The 22,108-nt window shown below is 38.6% G+C and overlaps 1 protein-coding gene across 5 annotated transcripts in view; it reads right to left on the bottom strand.

Moving 5' to 3' along the window:
• Positions 1–21,639, bottom strand: part of MRPL3 (mitochondrial ribosomal protein L3) — a 43,977-nt gene extending 22,338 nt beyond the window's left edge. For 2 of the 5 annotated variants that reach the window (XM_036431492.2, XM_036431493.2), the window contains exons 1-6: positions 21,383–21,639; positions 20,187–20,386; positions 18,924–19,015; positions 15,893–15,991; positions 7,982–8,081; positions 3,933–3,993 (exon numbers count right to left, since the gene is read on the bottom strand). In XM_036431492.2, the coding sequence (XP_036287385.1) occupies positions 3,933–3,993; positions 7,982–8,081; positions 15,893–15,991; positions 18,924–19,015; positions 20,187–20,386; positions 21,383–21,474 (644 nt within the window). In that variant the 5' untranslated portion in view covers positions 21,475–21,639. The remainder of the gene's footprint in view (positions 1–3,932; positions 3,994–7,981; positions 8,082–15,892; positions 15,992–18,923; positions 19,016–20,186; positions 20,387–21,382) is intronic. The other 3 variants (XM_036431491.2, XM_036431489.2, XM_036431490.2) reach the window with 3 other exon arrangements.
• Between the last annotated feature and the right edge of the window lie 469 nt (positions 21,640–22,108).

The raw sequence follows: 22,108 nt of genomic DNA, 5'->3' as shown, positions 1-22,108 counted from the left end.
ATTAAATATAATTACATGAGAAAAATGATTCAATTAGAGATTAATCTGAAGATTTGAAGTTTTTCTCTTTTCTAATGTAAAGAAGATAATGAAGCCAATTACTAGAGTTCAATTTTTTGTTTCATGTTAACTAAAATGTAATAATGAGGCCATGTTTTATTGACAATGTTATTTGAAACTGGATTGATTAAACTTGTTTGCTTTAAAACCAATGTTTATATGTTATAATTTGAGTAGTGTACTAAGATTCTTTGCTGAGTTACCTGGTGAACCCTTGACTATGCTATAGTCTCGTGATTTGCAAAAGAGTGGTCCCTGGACTAGCAGCATTCACATAACCTGGAAACTTATTAGAAATGCATAATCTTAGGTACTACCCCAGATCTACTAGAATCTGTAATCTGTGTTTAACAAGCCCTCCTAGAGATTTTGAGGCCCACTCAAGTGTGAGAACCAATGCTCCAATCGGTAAGTCCATGACCTTCATCATCTTATCTAACCATGTCACTGCACACAAGTTTTCTCTAGTTTAACTATTAACAGGTTAATAATTAGAAGATGGAGTCCAGAAGCTACAAAATTTTAAAACAGGGGCTGGAAATGGAGGATGAGGTAGTTAATCTCTGGCAGTAGTGCACCACAGTAATGGCTGAGGACCCAGAACCTATTCCCAAAAGATGATGGTCCCATTTACAGTCAACAAGAAAAAAAATTCTCTTTGCCTGTGAAGGACTTAAACTCCAAACCAAGGAAACTGTCCAAAAAATGAGTCACATCAGGGAAAAGAGAAGAAATTTCTAAAGGAAAAATAGAAGCAAGCAAATGCATATACACCTATACCCACCCCACAATAGCACCTAGGACTGTATACAGCTGAGGATTCAATGCTGTTCCAGAAGGAATTCAAAACAGCTCCACAAAAGGAGGACAGAGTCCAACTACAAACTTACAAGCACTCACAAGCATCTTGAGATTGTAATAACATGTCAGCTACAAGAGCTCAAGTCATCAAAACACTCAGCAAAAGGTCAAATAAAGTGCATTTCATTCTAATTTCAAGCAATATTACACAGAAAGGTATGCCACCCAAGTGCAGTGCACACATAAATGGGAGTAATCCTCCTCCCAACAGTTACACGGTGAAAGTCAAACAGAATACTGTATTGCTGCCCATACAATTGTGAGGATCTTCTCAAATGAAGGTTTTCCCTTCTTCAGAGTTAAATGTCAGCTACTGTAAATCCCAGAGCTATGCCCCAGCCAGGTGGTTCAGTGATAAAGCATCGGCCTGCAGACTGAGGGCCCCCAGATACTATTCTGGTCAAGGGCACATTCCTGGGTTTCGGGCTCAATCCCCTGTGTGGGGCTTGCAAGAGGCAGCTGACCAATGGTTCTCATCATTAATGTTTTCATCTCTCTCTCCTTCTCCCTTCCTCTCTGAAGTCATTAAAAATATATTTAAAAATCAATCCCAGGGCTAGCTATCCTTCCAGCTGTTATCAGCTTCCTAGTTCTGAGTCTGGCACAAGGCTTTACATAATCTTGTTACTAGGTATATGATCTTTTTAAAAAAAAGATTTTTTTTATTGATTGGAGAGAGAAGAAGGGAAGTGGGGGAGAGAGAGAGAAAAGTCGAAGCATCAACATCCATCAGTTGCCTTCTGCATGCTCCATGCTGGGTATCTAGCCCGCAACCTGAGCATGTACCCTGATTGGGAATCAAACTGATGACCTCTTGGTGCCTGGGTGGACACTCAACCACTGACCACATTGGCTGGGCTAGGAATATGGTCTTGAAACACAGAACAAAACAAACTTCCTCCTTCACTTTACACTCACAAGAAAACTGAAGTTTTTAAAATAACTTTTAAGAAGGCAGGAAACCCAGCAGTAGTTGCATATGAAATGAAAGCACTTACTGAACAGAAGCACCTGAAAAGGTAGACTCTCATCCATTGCTAGTCACAAATCCTGTCATAAGGCATCAGCTAGCAAAGGTCTCTGATTTCACAGGGCTTCTCAAACATCCCATATTATAACTATAAAGTACGTATTGGAATTCACACACTATTAACTGTGTTTATATTTAGAGAATCACTGTGAGGTACTTCATTATATGTAATTCAAAAATGAAAAAAAAAATAATCTAATTCAGAAAACACAAATCTCCCAACTAACCAAACCAAAGCTTTATAGTTCTAATATTTGAGTTCTTGACAAAAGAAGGCAGAATACACAAAGTTACCAAGCAACCAGTGATTTTAGAGGCCCCATTAAGTAAGTGTCAGTTCACAACAACCAAGGAGAAGTGAAAAATGAGGAAAGATTCATAATCTCTCTAAAAAGAGGACTCACTCTACTGCCAATATCGACCACTCCACTTCTAAACAGCTCATCAGAGGTAAAGCACCTTGCAGCTGTTTGCAATGCTCACATTGGAAAGTAGGCAATCACAGTGTGAAAAGGAAGATGTATCTAACTGACTGTGTTAAGGAAACTGGTGCTGACATTCATCTGATTTCCTTTGATAAAAACCACTTTGGCTCAGTCACTGTGATCTTAACACCATCTCAGAGCACCTGTGGACCACTGTTCACTTTTAAAGAGTTCCTAGTCGGCATAGACAATAGTGCAGTGAAGGCCTGGGAGGGGGGGGGGGGGCTGGATGGAGTGGAGGATATCTGTAATACTGTCAACAACAAAAAAGGGTTCCTAGTCGGAATATTCCTGGAACACAGGCTGCAGACCTTGTCAGATGATAAAAAGAAAACTGAGGTACATGAAGTAAATTATCCTGTGTTGACAGAACAAGAAACAGGAATGGACAAGAGCTGATATTTGGAGTTTTGTTTAGCCTAGGTCACGTAGATTCTAATAATCTATATTGAACAATTTCTACATAAACACAATTATTTCATTCTATAGTGAGGTAACTCAATTAATTTTTGAAAAATTACTTCTCTAAACTTTAAATGTTTCCTGGAGATCATCTAGCCAATACTGAACTTAAGCCATCTGATAGATGGTAAAATGGGAAAAACTACAGTGCCAAAAATACCACCGCCCAGCCCAAAAGTCACCATTTCTGTTAGAATGACAATGCAGTGTTGATTTGTACCAAAATTAAACTCTTGTTTAAGTATTAAAACTTTTGCTTTTATGGAACAAGTTCCACTTATCTACTACTGAGAGACGTTCTAATAGGCTTTTTAAGAACAAAAATGTTTTATAGTTATCTAAGGGGAACCTTAAGCACAACCACCACTATCACAGATGATATAAAATGTTTCCAATCTAACTATTTCCTAGAATTGGAAAGAAGCACCAGTTACTAGACTACACAAAAGAACTCCATAGCACCACTCAGGTGTATTTCACCATCAAACTGCACAGAACTTTTGGTATTTAAAAAACAGAAGTAGGCCCAGCCCACAAAGAACCCAAGGAATGTGACCTTTCTCTTAGACCCATCTCAAGAAGCACATATCTAGTTTAAAAGCTGTAACCTGATGTGTACTCATACAACTAATTCAATGAAATTTAAAAACCAGTATAGTCAGCAACATTGAAAGATTAGAATTATGAATGAGAATAATGGTTACTTATCCTTTATTTACTAACTTGAAAAGCTGTATTTCTTTCACTTACTCTGTTATTTTTTATTTTATTTTTAAAAATATATTTCTTTAGTGATTTCAGAGACGAAGGAAGAGGAAGAGAGATAGAAACATCATTGATCAGCTGCCTCCTGCACGCCCCCTCCTGGGGATTGAGCTCACAATTGGGGCATGTGCCCTTGGCCAGAATTGAACCCGGGATCCTTTAGTCCACAGGCTGACACTCTATCCACTGAGCCAAACCAGATAGGGCTCTGATATTTCTTAATAGATTGAAGAAAACAAAAGGAAAAGAGAACCATTATTTGCACTTACGTTTTGGCTGTGACATCCACATACTGTCCTGGGCGAAAGTGAGCAGCATAAAGAGGAGTACCTTTATAAAAAGAAAACAAAATATCAGTATGAAGTCTGTCTGTCCAGAAATAACTTCACTAAACATTAACTACATCCAGGAAGCCTTGTAGATAACATATGTCAAAACCGGCAGATTCTCTTCTGCAATAATAATTATTGCAGAAACACCAATTATAAGATAATAAAATTATTCAACACTGACTACATGGAATGTGGTGCTAGAGCGAGTCAACAGACCACGCTGGCTGATGGTGTGCTTTCACAGCAGTCAGTGAAGTGCTGGCTGAAGTGGGCAATTCTTATACAACACAGTGTTTCCTGCAGGCAAATACAGGGATAATTCTTGGTCATTTTGGTGAGTACAATATACTAAATTAAGGTACATTACCTATTTCATAGAAAAATAAAAATAAAAAAAGAAAGATAAAAAATGTTGGGGCTAGACCAAATCGTTTTTTACCCACTGGAGATATATGATCCAAAACAGAAACTTGAATTATTTGAATGAACACAGGTCCATTGTTCTCTGGGTAATATTTATGGCATGTATGTATAATATCCCAATAAAGCCCATATATATCAGATTCTTGGTAGACTGATCATTATTCCAATAAAATAGATATTCTCGAATATACCCGATATCAGGATTAGCAAAAAACCGCTACTATAAATACTACTAATTTTATATAATAATATTTCCAAAACTAGTTGTATTTAAATAAAATCTAATTTTAAATGCACTTGAGAAATGTGTTATTTAATGGTATCTTATAGCCCAAGCCCTTCACAATATTTTATTTATATAAATTTGGAATTAACACTTTTATCTCCAAATATTTATAGGGCACTTACAATATGCAAAGCAAGAAATACAAAAGTATAAGACATGGCTCCTGATCTCAAGAATTTATTATCGAAAGAGGGATTGAGAGAGGTGGAATAGCATAGGGAGGGAGGTTCAATGATGGAGACTTGACTTGGGATGGTGAACACACAATAGTGTACTGATGATGTGTTGTAGAATTGTGCACCTGGTAGCTGTATAATTTTGTTAACCAGTGTTACCCCAATAAATTAAATTTTATAAAGAATGTATTATCTAAGTGATAAATCAACATTATAAATCAAATAAGAGGACATAAAAGGATACTTCTCCAAAGAAGATACACAGTTGGCCAACAGTCATGAAAAGATGCTCAACATCTGTACATCAGGGAAACGTAAATCAAAACCACAATAAGATACCACCTCATATCAGTCAGGATGAATATGCAACAAATAACAACTACTGGTGAGGACGAGGAGAAAAAAGAACCCTGAACACAGTTGGTGGAACTGCAAATTAGTTGAGACACTATGGAAAACAGTATGAAGATTCAGTCAAAAACACCACCCAGCAATTCCACTCTGGATATTTATCAAAAGAAAATAAAAATAATTCAAAAGGGTATATGCATCCCTATGTACATTCCAGCATTATTTACAATAGCCAAGATACGAAAGCAGCTAGGTATCCATCGACAGATGAATGAAGTACACACACACACACACACACACACACACACACACACACAAACACACACACACATCGGGTGGATATATACACAATAGAATATTATCCAGCCATTTGCAACAACACGAATGAGTCTAGCGCAGGGGTGGGGAATATCCAGCCCAAACGCCATATACGGCTTGTGAAATCATTTGGGCTGGCACTGCCAAGGCATTAGAGTTGAGTTAAATATTTGACCAAATATAGTAGGCTAATTTTTAAGTTGATAATTCTGTATGGCCCGTGAATGATGTTATAAATATCCAAATGGCCCCTGGCAGAAAAAAGGTTCCCCACCTCTGGTCTATAAGCTATTATGCCAAGTGAAGTAAATCAGGCAAAGACAAATACCAAATGGTTTCGCTTACGTGTGGAATCTATAAAAGAAACAGATGAACAAATAAAACAAAAACAGGCTCATAGAAACAGAGACCAAAGGGATGACACTGAGAAAGAAGAGGGTGGAGATGTGTGAAAAAGGTAAAGGAAATATAGTCAATAACATTGTGGTAAGTTTGAACAGTAACAGATGATTAGATGATTACTAGAATTAGTGGGGTAATCACATTGTAAGGCATACAAATATTGAATCACTATATTGTACACCTGAAACTAATACAACTAATATAGTATATAGGTAAATCGGGAAAAAAAATTTTAATGAAGTAATTTTAAAAAGCTGGAACCAATGTGGTAGAGAATGAATGTATCGGAAGATAATTTTTAAAAAATATATATTTTATTGATTTTTTTACAGAGAGGAAGAGAGGGGGATAGAGTTAGAAACATCGATGAGAGAGAATCATCGATCAGCTGCCTCTTGCATACCTCTCACTGGGGATGTGCCCACAACCAAGGTACATGACCTTGACTAGAATCGAACCTGGGACCTTGCAGTCAGCAGGCCGACGCTCTATCCACTGAGCCAAACCGGTTTTGGCAGGGAAGATAATTTTTGCTTTGCTTGTTTAAAACAGGGAATAAAGTGCTGTAGTATTCCAGCGGGTAGTATCCTTTAAGGTAGTGTTTAGGCTAGATTTGGACAAGCAGGGAAAATCCTTCAATTAAGAAAAAATAGGGGAATTTGCAATAGCATGGATGGACCTAGAGGGTACTATGTAAAATGAAATAAGTCAGAAAAAGACAAATACCAAATGATTTCACTTATATGTGGAATCTAAAGAACAAAATAAACAAAATAGAAAACAGACTCACAGTTGCAGAAAGCAGAACAATGGTTGCTATAGGAAAGGGGGGTTGGAGGTCTAGGTGAAAAAGGTAAAGGGATTAGAAGTACAAATTGGTGGTCTCAAAACAGTCATGGGGATGTAAAATATATAGAGAATATAGTTAAAAATATTGTAACTATGTATGGTACCAGGAGGGTACTTGAAATATTGGGGAGTCACTTTGTAAAGTATATGACTGTCTAACCACTATGTTGTACACCTGAAACTAGTATAAAATAATATTGAATATAAACTATAATTGAAAAATAAATTTTTAAAAAAAGAAAGAAGATAAAAAAATTACTGAATTTCTATGAGGTTAACTGACCTGAACAGCCTGTAATTGACTATTTTTCATCTATAAAACCAAAAATTTCACATGGTCTGAGCTACAGCAAAACTTAATATGGACTAAGTTTTACACTTGTTAGCTTAATTCCGTTTAATTGCAAACCCTGCACTTCAAAACATATCTTTTAATTCTAATTTATATCAAGGCTGTCCTTCTGTCACTCTAATTAATATTGTCCATTGCAATTGTATTTTACTTCAAAAAATTCAGTTCACATATTAAAATTAAAAAATCTTAAAACATCCTTCTACTGTATGCTTGTTAGAACTCAAATTCAAGAGAACAGAGAGCTCTTCTGAAGTTTAAAGACATCACATTCTATTAATTACATGAACCAACCAAATAATCATATTGCCAAATCTCACTTTTTGACATTCCATGAATAGAAAAAAAATACTTAGGAATTTTAAAATAATAATTTTTAAGTCAAAGTGTTATGGTTGATCACCGTCCGATTTCAGGCTAGGTTATATATTTTTCAAAATCTTCTCTCAGTGAGTATAGCTATTCTCCACTTAATAAAATGCCAGCCTACAAACAGTAAACTTCACATTTTAAGAGTGGATGTATTTATTGTGAGAAACTTTTCCAAATGTAAAACTCTCTATACATTAAAAACAAAAGCTTTCTTCCCTCTTTCAGGGAAACAGAGTTCTCTAAAGTTCTTTTCACTGAAGGAAGAAAAAAAAAAAGAAAAAAGAAAAGAAAAGAAAAAAAGACTTGTTTATCCCTAGTGATTAAAATAGATATGTTTTTATATTTAAAAATAAATGGTTGGGACTTTGTATTGTGGATTCAGCTTTATTAAAAAGACTGACATTAAACAAACCACGGATTTAGGTATTTTTACCCCTTCCCCCCAACTTCAGATTACCTGGCTTAATTACAGCATTATCTGTTACACGAAAGATTTTAATTTTCTGTTTTGGTGGCAATCCAAGTTCTTGGTAAAATTCCAATATGGATTTACGTTTCTAGAGGAAAATAAATAACACAGTAAATACTAAAGGTGGGGTTTAATGCAGAGATTTAAACCAAGGTATCAACACACCAGGAAACAAACCAAAGAGTACTCTTCGCCCAATGAACTAAGAGCACGCTCTCCCCACACTGAAGGGAGGTGAGATTTTTTCCATCTATAATCATTACAGTTGGGATCCAACCATGTGCAGAGTGTAGCTCATACACAGCATATGGGGAAAGACATTTATTCTGTAGGAAAAGAAAAAAGAATTGTGCTATATTTATATTTGAATTTTCACTGGAGACTCTTATGTATTAAGAACTCCCATCCTGGAAAATTGGACCATGTCTACTCTGTACCTGTATTCAAGCAGCTAGAAGAAAACACTGTAGGTCACATTCAAATGTATTATATGACCACAAACTTCAAAGTCAATCCCAAATGTGGCCTGGCCAGCCTACGTTTCCCTCCCCGCTAGTTATATCCTCACACTCTTCAAGGCAACTATGTCACATCTCCTTTTAAATCCTCCAGCACTGTGCCCTCTTCCTCTCCCCCTTTGAGCTGATCATCCTGCTTCTTGATTCACTGAAAAAATACAGAAGAATCAAGAGTACTTCCTCACATTCACCGCCTAGTCCATATAAGTGTCTGCACCAGCCGTTATATACTGTCCTCCTGCCACCCTCACTCCAGTTGCCCGAGATGCATGTGGGGAGCGTGTAGAAAATGCCGATGCCCAGGCCTCAGCTTGGAGACTATAGCCTCACGGGTCTCATGTGGCATCCAAGCGTGCGGGTGTGCGTGCGTGTGTGTGTGTGTGCGTGTGTGTGTGTGTGTGTGTGTGTGTGTGTGTATTTTAAAGCACTTCACAGATTGTGATGTGAAAAGGGCTGGGAATCACAATGACAGATGAAACGTTCATGCTCCAATTAAAAGCCATATCCTTCACTGTGTACTCCTAACCTCTCTCATCTAGTATTCAATAGCTTTACTCCTGAAATTGTCCCCATCGTCTTCTGAAACACTAATTGCCCTCTTGCTACTGAAATGTTCCTGTTGGTATACAAAGATATCATAACTCATACATTAAAACAAAACTTTTCCTTAGCCAGTCTCCTTTAGGTAATCATCCTGTTCCCCCTTACAACCACACCCCTGAAAGACTTGCTGAGTCTATTTTCTCTCACACCGACTTTAATCAGGGGCTTTCATCTCGTACTACTCAATGGGAAGTATCAAGATCACCAGTGTCTCCATGTGGTCAAATACACGTCAATACTAGTTTTATTGGCTCCATCAGTAATGCCTGACACAGGTGACCATGTCACATCTTTCCTTGAAAGACTTTCACTTGGCTCCCAGTCACTACTCTCTTGGTTCCTTCATATGCTACCAACCCCATATTTGTAACTTCAATCCCAAATTCTACTCTGAACTCCAAATTCCTAGTAGTTCTAATAACCTAGAAACATTAGGTTTTTGACAACTCAATATGTCATGTTGATGTCATACAGTAACATCAATTTTAACTGGTCTAAAATTGAACTTGATTCCCCCCTTCCTCAACAAGCCTGCTTTCCTTTGTCTTCCAAATCTCAATACTTCTGTTGTTGGACCAAAAATCTCGTGGTCACTTTGACTGTCTTCCTTCTTACATCCCATATCCCATTCATGGGCAATTCCTGTAGACTTTATTTGAAAATATAGCCTACATCAACTACTTCTCACCCCCACTCCACCCAACCATCTTTTGCTTGGATTATTTCAACAGACTCTTAAACTAGTCTCCAAAATTCCACATTCCTGACCCATGGTCTGTTTCCCATTCACAGGCTGGCATGTTCCTTTTAAAACACAAGCTATTTCATGTCTCTGCAATGGCTTCCATCTCGTGCAGAATCAAGTCCCAAGTCCTTACCATGGTTTACAAGGTTCTATACTGCTTTCATCTACTGCTCTTCTCTGGGCTCACCCTGCGTCATTCCTTACTAGTCCAAGAACACATTAAACTGTGGCCTCAGGTCCTTTTTTGCACATTCTGCCAGAAAGCTTTTCTGCCAGATTTTTGCATGACTTGTTCCCTCACTTTATTCAGGTCTCTATCCAAACATCAACTTACCTTCCCTACCTAAAGTAGCACCACTTTCTGTGACTAACAATCCCTCCAGACTACTTTATTAGTCCTCAAAGTACTTCTCTCCATCTGTCATGATTTACAGTTGTTTTTTTTCCTACACAACAGCCTCCCTATCTTACCCCCAATCCCATCAAAATGTAAGCTTCTTGAGAGCAGAGATTTTTAGTTGCTATGTCTGCAGCTCCTGCTGGCTGCTTGTCCCTGCACCCCTGTCTTTGTTTTTCTGCTATTTTAAATATCCCCGAATAAATAACTTTAAGGACATCTTACTTCCTTAATGTCCCGGATCTTTTTAAAATTAAAACCGCTGATATAAATTTCTGTAAGACAAACTGTACCACTTTATATTTCCTGATGTAAAGAGGACCTCTTTCATGAGAATATAGGCAATGCAGGTATATCTATGTACCTGCTGTTTCTGCCCCCTCAACTTCCCTTCTAATCACAAATGAAGCTCCAGCAGGCTCTCAATGGGCCACATTATTCTATGGATGCTTACCTGTGTCTGCCTGTGACAGTCTCTGGTCTATAATTTCCTCCCCACCTTGTACCTCCAAATCTCATTAAAAATCTGTTACTTATCTGTTTAGTCCCAGCTGCAGGACATTTCCTGTCTGGATCCCTCCCTGGCAGCCTTGTCAGAGCAGACTGCTCTTTCACTTCTGCCATCTCTAGACCCTCCATTTACTAGTATTATATTTAACTTACATATCTGTCTGCCTGCTAGTCTGTGAGTCCCTGGATTATAGGGGCTACTTTATTCCCCTGTGTAACTTTAGAGCTAACGACAGTAGCAGGTTAGACACTGCAAAGTGAGCGAAATGAATGGTAAAAAGACTCAGAAGATAGAGGACAAACATCTGTCTGGGTGTGAAGTCCTGATTTGTCTCTTCAAGACACCCCACCTTTCCCTCTTCCTGCTGCTGCATTAATTCTTGGCAGACAACATTCCTGTGTTTGTGGCCTGACAGTATGTGGCCTCTATCCTTCATTTCTAGTTATTAAAAACTTACAAGTCTAAAATAAACACCATGACTTACTCTGAGGATGAACAAATCTACAAGAAACTAAGCTACTATAAAACCAAACCAACAGCAATTTGTAATAAAACAAATAAACAAACAAACAAATCAAACCAAGAATAGCAGCAACTGAAAAACCCTAGCAGCTCAAGATGACACTGATGATGTACTGAAACAAAACATCATTTCTCCCAAATGCAATGAAGACATGCACAGCCAGGTTTATCTGATTATATAGTAAACGTCAGGTACATGCTACTTTCAATACTTCAATTTAAAATGTGCGCTGTTAGTACCGCTTTCTCATTTACTGAGTGGCTGACTTCTGTGGACATGTCATTGGGTGGCACTGGCCTGTAAACACAGAACTGTAATTTTTGGAGCAGCCTACACTCCTGGGAATCTCCCTGGGGCCCTCAGGTGGGACCATACATGCTGAGCAGCTCTGCTTCCATGTCCACGGAAAGTTGTTTTTGCCTCAGTTTCCTCAAGAAGCTACCCTTTTCTCCGAGAAAGAGAGAACATAAACTCACTCCAGTGATTTGTTATGCTTTCCCTTCCCACTCATTGAAACCTCAGGCTAATGTGCCGCAGCACTCTTCCCAAGGCCCGGCTTTCTGTCTTAATCACACTCACTTGTTCCATAACAAAAGTAAACACAAAGGCTCTCATTTAAAAATGTGGCTCCTTGAAATTATTTTCCTGATGAGTCAGATTCAGATATATCAAATTTTAAAAGACTTTAATTTTTAACATTCACATATTCCACCTGGCAATTTAGAAAGAATACTATTTTATCAATTATCAGTTTTTAAGTATGCCAGCAGGATTCTGAGAAAAATTCTATCCTTTTCCAGTAATACAAAATAGGCAAGATAAACAATTTTATCTAAATAACTATAGACTACAACATAAAAAGAAAAAAATGTAATATGTACTTCTCGATTATCTTCCTAATTCACTAAAATTGAGTACTTCAATTTTTTTCTTTTAAAAATCAAAATATTGGCCGTGAGAAAAACTAAATGTTCAAGTTGAGCTGAAACCAGCAACAGTGGAACAGAGATATTTTTTTTTTTAACTTTTAAATAAATAATTTCAAAGGCAATTTAAAAGACTGACAGCAGTGTCACACTTGGATAATCCCATCTCTGAGATTGCATTCCCTCTGCCTTCAAAGTTTTCTGCAATTATCCTCTCACAATGAAAATGCTTCTCTGCTCCCAAGATGAATTGGTTTAATCAACATTGAGGCTACTTAACTTCCCGATTCAAAAATACTACATATCACATCAGCTTTTATGTATAATAAGACACAAAAATAATAAAAGCAAAGTAACTCAAATTTCTTGGAGGCATAAACCTTTTACAGCTTAAAAAAACAACAGCTCTAGCCCTATTATAAATGAACTGATTCAATCAATTTATTTTAGAATGCTTAACTATTTGATATTTTATATTCATAGGTCTTTCTCTCTCTTTAAAAACCTTCTATATCAATCTACTTGCAATTTCCCTAAGGGTTATAATATGCAAGAAGTTTATATACTTCTAGTTTACAATTTTTTCCCCTTTCTGAATCAAAATGGTTTACTAATCAAGAATTCTAAAACTCCTCTTTCACATACCATTCTGAAGAAAGGCCATTCAGAGACAAAGTTTTTTCCTTAATATACTAATACATGTCCCCTAGATCTAGAACATTTATATCTTGAAGAATAAGAAGGGCCTCTGTAGCACTTTCTATACTAGAAAAGTAAGTTATTTTAAAAATTGATGTTGTGGAATAAAAGCACTTCTGTAACATTTTAGTTATTAGTATTACAAATTTTTATGTATAAGACATCATCACTAAGTAAAACAGTAAATTGAGCTGGCAAGTACTTTTCTTAGTTTAGTACTTTTGTTTTTTTTTTTTCTTGAAACTAAAATATTAGAAAAACAATATGAGACTTTGGGAGAGAATTTGGAGACCATCAAGGCCATTATCAGTATCCTGTTTTCATGAATAAGAAAATGGATGTTAGAAAAAAAGAAAATGGATGTTCAAAAAGGTGGAGAGAAGGAGCTAATGGTAGAGATCAGGATTAGAACTCGTTCTTCTGACCCTATGTTCACTCATTTTTCCTCTATCTCATAGTGGTGAGGAAGTAATGTCCACAGACTTGTTGAAGCAGAATGGATTATTCCAACATGAAGCTTGATTTACACATATTAAGCCCGTAAAGATGTGAATTTACAATAATAAAATAAAAAGAAAAATGATGGTACAGCCAAAACCGGTTTGGCTCAGTGGATAGAGCGTCGGTCTGCGGACTGAAAGGTCCCAGGTTCGATTCTGGTCAAGGGCATGTACATTGGTTGCAGGCACATCCCCAGTAGGGGGTGTGCAAGAGGCAGCTGGTCAATGTTTCTCTCTCATCGACTTTTCTAGCTCTCTATCCCTCTCTCCTCCTTTCTGTAAAAAATCAATAAAATATACTTTAAAAAAAAGTGATGGTACATACAATCAATTAGAAAACAGTGGAATCTATTAAATCCAGTAATTATTCACATAATTGACATGAAGGCTAACATGTCACAGCTAAAACTTCAAACATTTGATATTTAAAAAGAAGTTTCAATAAATACCTCACTGTGCTTTTAATTACTGTGGAATTATTTGAAGCCTCACATTATTAGTCAATAAACTGTCAAGAATAGTTCTAAATCTTCAATGAAAAATAGCTAACTTCTCTAATACTTATGAGACAACTCCACTTAGATTTTCTCTAAACACTTCAAACATATCTTTGCTGTTTCCCTTTCTTTGTCCCTAGTCCAGGTTACAGCATAAGCACTGACCTAGTTGCTTAGTTAGAAGCTGCTCTGTGCCTGGCCCTCTAACCACACATCCTCACTCACCCAGCCTTTCACAGATCCCAGCTCCTTCCAAACCCAATCCAACGGCCCCCGGCTTCAAAAGCCTTTATCAACTCTCCCCTAGTGCTTAAACCAACCTCCTAAAAGTCCTCCCTCCACCCAGATCCTTATCATTTACTTGATAAGAATAAATTATAAGACTTGTCAAATTGTTACCTTGTTAAATAAATGATAAGCATCTATCCTGGTTAAAGAATTAGGAGAGCTCCTTGAAGTCTACAAGGTGAAGTCGAAACTCCTTAGCTTTCCACCCTGACAGCAGCACCCACTGGCCCCACACCCACACACGAAGATTGAGACACACCACACTTCTCTTTCCAAGCACATTCTACATACTCTTCCACATTCTACAGACTGTTCCCTCTGCTATGCCTTTAACACATCCTCCTTTCTGGTCTCCTTGTTGTGAACCCTCAGAGGATCTGTCAACCTGAAGTGGCCATCCACACTCTGTGCTTGTTGCTTTTATGATACTGTATTGAGATGGCAGATTTGTGTCCATCTTCCCATTCACTTATGTGTTGCTAGGGGGTGGACATCAAGGCCCAGTTAAGAACGTGAGGCTCTGGAGTCTGCTAGTCACTCTACCTCTTACCAGTGGGGACCCTGAATGAATTACTAACTCTCTTTAGCTCACAAGCTGAAAAGATCACTTAATAAATGGAAAGGCTTAATGCCTATGTTCTTGGCATGTAATAAGTGCTTAACAGAAGTTATCTATGACAAGGAAACAGGAAGCACAGGCTGTATCCTAATTTCCATCCATGTTCACTTCATAAACAATTTACAACAGAAAAATATTTGTCTTAAAGATTAGCAATGTTTTAGTAAACCTAAAGGAGTTTTGTATTCATTAGCAAATACCACCACTATTTCTAAAAAGGCATTCTCTGCTTTTCGTCATCCAATTAAAGATACTAATTGTGCAGAATTTTGAAATTTAAACTACATACTCAGCATTTATTAGTATTCTTTTGGGGGGAAAATGCTTCGTTTGAAAAATTCTGATGTTTTGTATACAACTTTTTCCCAAATAATGAAAGCTCATTCTAATAGAAAATTGCCCTGGCTGGTGTGGCTCAGTTGGTTGGAGCATTGTCCTGTACACTGAAAGTTCCAGGGTTCGATTCCCAGTCATGGCACACACCAAGCTTGTGGGTTTGATATCTGGTCAGGTGTGTACAGGAGGCAATCAATCGATTTTTCTTTTACATACTGTTTCTTTCAACTCCCTTCTCTTTTTCACACACTCTCTCTCAAATCAATAAAAACATATCTCGGGCAAGAATTAAAAAAATAATAACATACACAAAATTAACTTTTACATGCTGTTGGTGTCAATTGTTGAAACAATTTAGAAAGAAAAACATTTAAAAAAACAACAACAAAATAACAACAACAAAAAAGTATTACCGTCTGTTACATGCCAGGCACATTTGAAAATTCTCATGTAATCCTGATAACTAACCTCTTACAATAGCAGTATTATCATCCCCATTTTACAGATGGGCAAATACTGCAGCTTACAGGGTAGTTACTTGTTCCAGATAGTGAGGAGAGATACTGGAACAAACTCACAGACTCCTGGGCTCAATGGCTCTCCGAGACTGAGTCTCCCTCACCCACATTTATCTCATGGACAAAACAAATTTGTGGAAATGGAATAAGCTCAAAACTTAAAGATGTGGGTCTGAAACTAAAAAATGTACTATTTTAGGAATGAAAATACATCCTTACATAAAAACGGGATACGGTTTTTCCTCCTACAGTGAGAGTTGCATTTTTTCCATCATTACTTTCCTTTGGAGTATATCGTAGCACATGACAGTCCTGTACCTAAAAAACACAAACATAAAAAAAAAGAAAGCTAAGTCTGTGCCAAGATACATTTCAACATTACACACCAGTCACTAAAGTTACTTATTTCATCATTTCTCTAACATCAATCACAATCTTAAAATACAGATAACCACCCTGACTTGTTTGGCTCAGTGAACAAAGCATCAGCCTGCGGACTCAGGGGTTTGATTCCGGTCAAGGGCATGTGCCTTGGTTGCGGGCACATCCCCAGTGGGAGGTGTGTAGGAGGCAGCTGATTGGTGTTTCTCTCTCAACAATGTTTCTAACTCTCTCTCCCTCTCTCTTTCTCTCTGTAAAAAAAATCAATAAAATATATATTTAAAAAAAAATACAGATAACCTTTGAAAAAAGTGTCAAATATAACACCCATTAAAAAAAGTGCATGAAACACAAATATATAACAAAGTATTTTTAAAGAAAATATGCACATAACTGTTATAGGACTCCAGGACACGAGGAATAGGGAAACAGACAGGGAAGTTAAAACAAGGCCAAACAGTGTGGGCAAATTGCAGCCAGCTAGTAACTATTATAACTAGGGATTATTTTCTCAAGCCAAGGTCAAAGAGCAAATGGTTACAAAACAAAAAAAACACCTCCCTAATGAGAGAATGCAGAAAGGAAGGAAGAAAGAGGAAAGGAAAACATGGCAGTTTTACTCCCTAACAGAGAAGCTAGCAGTCTCAAGGCTTGGCAAGATAAAAGTTGCCAGGTGCTTCTCATGAATTCTGGGAAGGCCACAATAAAGTAAAAAACAAAACAAAACCAGAGACCTTGAGAATTAATCTGTACCAAAATAGTCAGCAGAGGAATTTTGAAGCCTGTAGATAGGAGGGTATATAAAGCCTTGGACCCCCACCCAATTCCCTCTTCAGATTAGCTGAGAGCCCATTTGCATGTCATAAGCCAGATGTATAGGTTTGCTTGCTTGCTTTGCTTTTTCAATAAAGGTGCATGCTTTAATTTCTTTAATAAATTGGCTTTTCACAACACAGTCAAGGTCTCTCATGAAAATTTATTTATATGAGAAGACACGGATCGAGGTTGGGGACAGCCCTCTTCCACTGACTCAGGGGGCTGTCCGGTCACACCTCTCTGGTGTCGGTGAGAGGCGCCTATAACCTAAACACTACCATTGTCAAGAAGTAGAATCCCTAAAACCTGTGTCTCTCTTCCCTATCAACTCCCAACCTTTCAAACTTTTTTCTCTTTCAAACTTCTAGAACAGTGGTCCTCAGTGTGGTCCAGACCAGCAGCATCAGCATCCCGAGAACTTGGTGGAAATGAAGGCTCAGGCCTCACAGAGACCAGCTACATCGGGACCCCGCCCCCCCCCCCCCCCCCCCCCCCACCACTAGAGCGGGACCCCCCTCCATAGCGGGACCTTGTGATTTAGAACAGCAGTCACCATTCTTTCAGACCTCAAGGATCATCGGCTGGTGACCAGTGATTTAGAAGCCTTCCAGGTGATTCTCAGTCACACTGAAGTGTGCTGCTCAAGAAATAACCAATACCCTTGACATTGATAGTAATCCTTTATTACTTTTCTTTATAATTACTACCTTTGAAAGTACTATGTACTAATGCTGTAGTTGAGTGCTGTCTGCTTTAAACTTTATATAAACGGAATCAGTCTGAATGTAGTCTTCCATGTCTTACTCCTTTCATTCAAGATTACATTTGTAAGGTTCATCCACATTATTGGATGTAGCTCACTGCTGTCCAGCATTGCATCATGTGAATACACCGCGATTTAACCATTCTACTGCTGATGGACATTTGGGTTATTTCTAGTTTTGGAGTATTAAGAGTAATACTGCTATGAACACTGTTGTACAGTTTTCTTGGTGCATACTTGTTTAAATCTTCTAGAAACCCTCAAAGATGGAATAGATTACAAGGTTCACTTATCTCAACTTTACTACATAAGGCTAAATTATTTTCTGAATGGGCTATCCCGATTTACAATCCCACCAGTCATTACTGAAAGTTCCCAAAGTTCCTTTGAGTTCTAGAAACTATAATCTTATCCTTGATCAATTAGTCAATAAAAAATCACTAAGGGCTGGGAGGCTCCTTCTGCTTATTAGCACATAAGCACTATGTGCATGAGCTCTTATTTTATTTACCACCACCTGCCTAAGCCGTTGTCTAAGGCTGGGCCACAAAGATAAACTGAGTTGTCCAAAGTGATTTGGGGAATGATGGTCTCCTATTTTTCAGTGATCTTTTTATAATAATAATGAGAAAGACAACAGCAGACGACATTTATTGGACAATTTCACACTGTTTTACCTTTTAAATGCTTGACATTTATATCTCATGCAATCCTCACAATACCCTTTTGAGGTAGGTCATAATTATTTCACTTAAAAAGTAGTATATATTTTATAGATGAGACACAGTGCTGCAAAGAACACAGTTAAGAAGTGGCAGAACCAAGACCTGAATTCAGGTATTCTGGTCCCAGGGCCCACATTATTAAATAGTAGAGGAGTTTATCTCAGAGAACAAAATGCTGTTTCCCCTAACAAGTGTATAACATCCTAAGTTAGCAAAGAGAGAAAAATTATTTTGGAGTTGTTAGAACTTCATAATGAAAACAAGATGGAACTGAGACTTCTTCTGATTATGAATTAAATTACATCTGTGAGAAGCTAGGCTACAATCCTTACAATCTTTTTTTAATTGTCCCAGTTACCGCATGCCATTGCTAGGAAGGCCGCCACTCAGGCAAGAGTGAGAACATTCTCCAAAACCATCAGAAGTTCTTTAATAGCATTTATACTCAACATAAACTTATTCTTCACCACACAGTTAAATAGTTCAGGACACAAATGTTGCCATTTAGGTTGGCACAAATAGATCTTGGCACACATACAGGTCTGTTCTAACTGCTGTTTCTTACCTGAAGTAAAGTGGTCACATGCTTTTGACCATCTTTGGTCCATAAAGGCATCATTCCCAGCTTCACTGCGACAAGGCCTACTCTACAGGAACCTGGCAATTAAAAAGAAACAATATTAACACAGCTTTTCCAACTTTGCCAATGTGATTCAACAGTATTTCCTGAATCATGGTTTCAAAATAAGGAGCAGGCAAATAAACATGCTAATATATTCAGAGTGAAACACAAATGTTCCCTAAAGATGTAAGCATCTTCAACCATGCCCAACATAAGTCATTGGTACTCGATACATTTCCATATCCCGAACAAATGTAAGAACGACACAACAAAAGAAAATAGTTAAATGGATATACTGTGGTTCTTTTTAAAAGTATGTTTTTACTGGTTTTAGGGAGAGAGGGAAGCATCGATGGGCTGCCTCCAGCATGCCCCCTACTGGGGAACAACCCGAAACCCAGGCATGTGCCCTGACTGGAAATCAGACTAGCAACTTCTTGGTTCATAGGTCAACACTCAACCACTGAGCAACACAGGCTAGGCTAATTCTGGTTTTAAAATAGCGATATTAATAGACGGCATGATAAATCCCTAATTATACTTTGCTTTCCTAGTATAAATTCAAACATCACATCTAACTCCAAAGTTAGCAGGGTTACAAGGATAACACAAGTGGTCATATTGCTAAAATATGTTGGCGTTCCCCATGACACTTAGATTTGTTGTATAAATTGATAAAAGTTGCTCCACTGTGCAATTCCACTGTTTGTAATAAACCCCAACCAGAGCTCACTTTCTCAATAGGAAGGGCCTTATTCTTCTTGATCTGTCCACAGGTGGGTTTAGCACTCTACCAGGCACACAGAGCTGACTCTAGAGTTGCCATTGGCAAGCCTAGAATGCTAGAATATCCAAACTGGAGACATCTGTGTAACACAATTTAGATCATACTCTTCCAGATTTTTCCCTCCGATTTATTTTTATAGTTTTTTTTTTTTTAATCTGAAGGAAACAAGAAAATGTATGCAGAATGATTCTCATTTCACATACAAAACAGCTTTTATTAGTAAGTCTTGATTATTATCAGATATTCACTAACAGCAGAATAGGATGCTGATAATCAACATGCAAACCACAACAAAACATACCCACTTAAGACATGAACAATAAATTCCAGAGATGATAAATTTATCAAGCAGTCACTGTCATTCTGAATGTGCCAGCCACCAAGTAATTAAGAGAACACATCATATACAAAAGAACCACCTGGTTCCCAAGGATGTATGGGCCACGGTTCATCTTTCAGAGGGCACAGTTTACTTGCTAATTGGGCTTTATTTTCTTCGGAGACCATCTGCTTAACAAACTCAGCATTTTCTTCAGAAAGATGCTCATCCCACCAAGTGCCACTCTTGCCATGGAGACTTCTAACTAACAGCCAGATGTCTGTTCTGTAAAAACAAAGATTGAAAGAACCAACCACAGTTCAAAAGTTTCTCCAGGTAACACAGAAAAGAGGGGTCACATGCCTTGGAAAGTGTGATCAGTGCGTTAGGAAAGGGCTTTGATTCTGGGCACGTTTTTCTCCTGACATTCCTTATGATAATAATGGGGCTCACGTTTTAACTGTTAATAGTTATCCTGGAGGAAAAGTTCTTCGTCTTCTCTTCTGGGGTAAATAGATTGCTAACAGAGTAAATCCTCCCTAGACACAGGAGAAGTCAATTGTACGTAAACCTTAATGATTCATAGCCAGTAGAAGTGGCAGAATACGGAATGCCAATCTTTCTCTGATAAGCTCCTCTCTTCCCTGCAATGACATGGCCTAGGCCCAGAATCTGAGGACACTGCATGTGTGAAGACATGACCTCTGATCAGCTGAGCACACCAGGAAAGCCCTTAGGGACTGAGGTCTGTAAGTCTTATATGAGGTGTCAGAAAAGCAAAGCTCTCTGTAGGCTATCCTCCTCTTATAGTCTGATAGATTATTCAAATTAGAGTCCCAATTTGCACTTATTAATTGAATGGCCATGGGCAAGTTACTTCTCCTGTTCAAGCCTCCGTTTTATCTGCAAAACGGAATTATAGTTTCTGTAAAAGAGAATGATTTAGCTCACGTGAGGCTTAGGCGCCTGATACACTTAACAGAGCATCTCGTACTCAGAAAAACGCTCACCAACTGGCGTTTGATTACACTACCGCAGCTGTTGGTAATGCTCGGGGCCAGTCGCTATACGAATTAAAAACAAAAACAAAAATCAGCCCTTCGGTCCTTGAACCGTGCTCCTGACTCCTCTATACCCCTTCCTCTTCCTCCCAGGGCAGAACGCTCTGTACCTGGCCTTGTCATTGTTCCAAGCGGTAGTTTTGCAGGGATTACACACTTCGCGCCCCCACTCTCCTCCGCCCCCTCCCTACCCCACCCCCAACACACACGCACCCTGTCTCTCGCCCGCACTCACCTGTTCCCGAAGCGCCCGGCAGCATCCAGGCCCCCGGCGCCGCGGCGCAGCACCTGGGAGCCGGCCAGAGCCAGCCGCCTCCAGCCAAGCATGGAGGAGCCGGGCAGGACTCGGGTCGCTACACTTTCGGGGGACCCTCCGCTCTGCTTTCAGGGAGTCTCCACGCTGCTGTCACGCGTGCACCAGAACCCTCCCGGAGCCGTCCCGCCTGCTGTCTGCCTTTGCCCTCCGGAGCGGAAATAGCCGCAGGAGCCTCTTCCGGTCCGTCCTGAAATACGCTCCGGTCACGTGTCAGCCCCCGGAACTATAGTTCCGCCTCCGAAATAGTCCTACTTTGTGTAGGAATTGGTGTGGGGAGGCCAGGGGCTGATTCTCTCTCCAGGGGGCTGGGGGGAAAAGTATGAGTTTCAGCTTTAGTAGAATGAGGCGTATTAGAAACAGAATTCTTAAGGAAGTGAAATCACTTCTAAATAATGCGGGCTTAGCAATTATTATACTAAGCAGAGCTTGATTGTCTTATAGTGGTTTATGTTCCAAACAGGCTAAAAAGAAGGTATTATTTTTATATTATGCATGAAGGAATACAGACTCAGAATTTTTTGCTGGTCTCAAATAACACATCTGGCAGGTGGAAACAGGGCTGGCACGTTTTAGCATAAGATAATATGACCAAGGTGATGGTGTGTGACTTCCAGGCCAGGGTCATAAAAGGTATTGCTACTTCTA

The sequence above is a fragment of the Pipistrellus kuhlii genome, unplaced genomic scaffold, assembly GCF_014108245.1.
Source record: "Pipistrellus kuhlii isolate mPipKuh1 unplaced genomic scaffold, mPipKuh1.p scaffold_m20_p_11, whole genome shotgun sequence".
In the NCBI taxonomy this organism is placed as follows: Eukaryota; Metazoa; Chordata; class Mammalia; order Chiroptera; family Vespertilionidae; genus Pipistrellus; species Pipistrellus kuhlii.
Note: the sequence above shows the minus strand (reverse complement) of the source record. Positions and strands in the feature narration are given on the sequence as shown.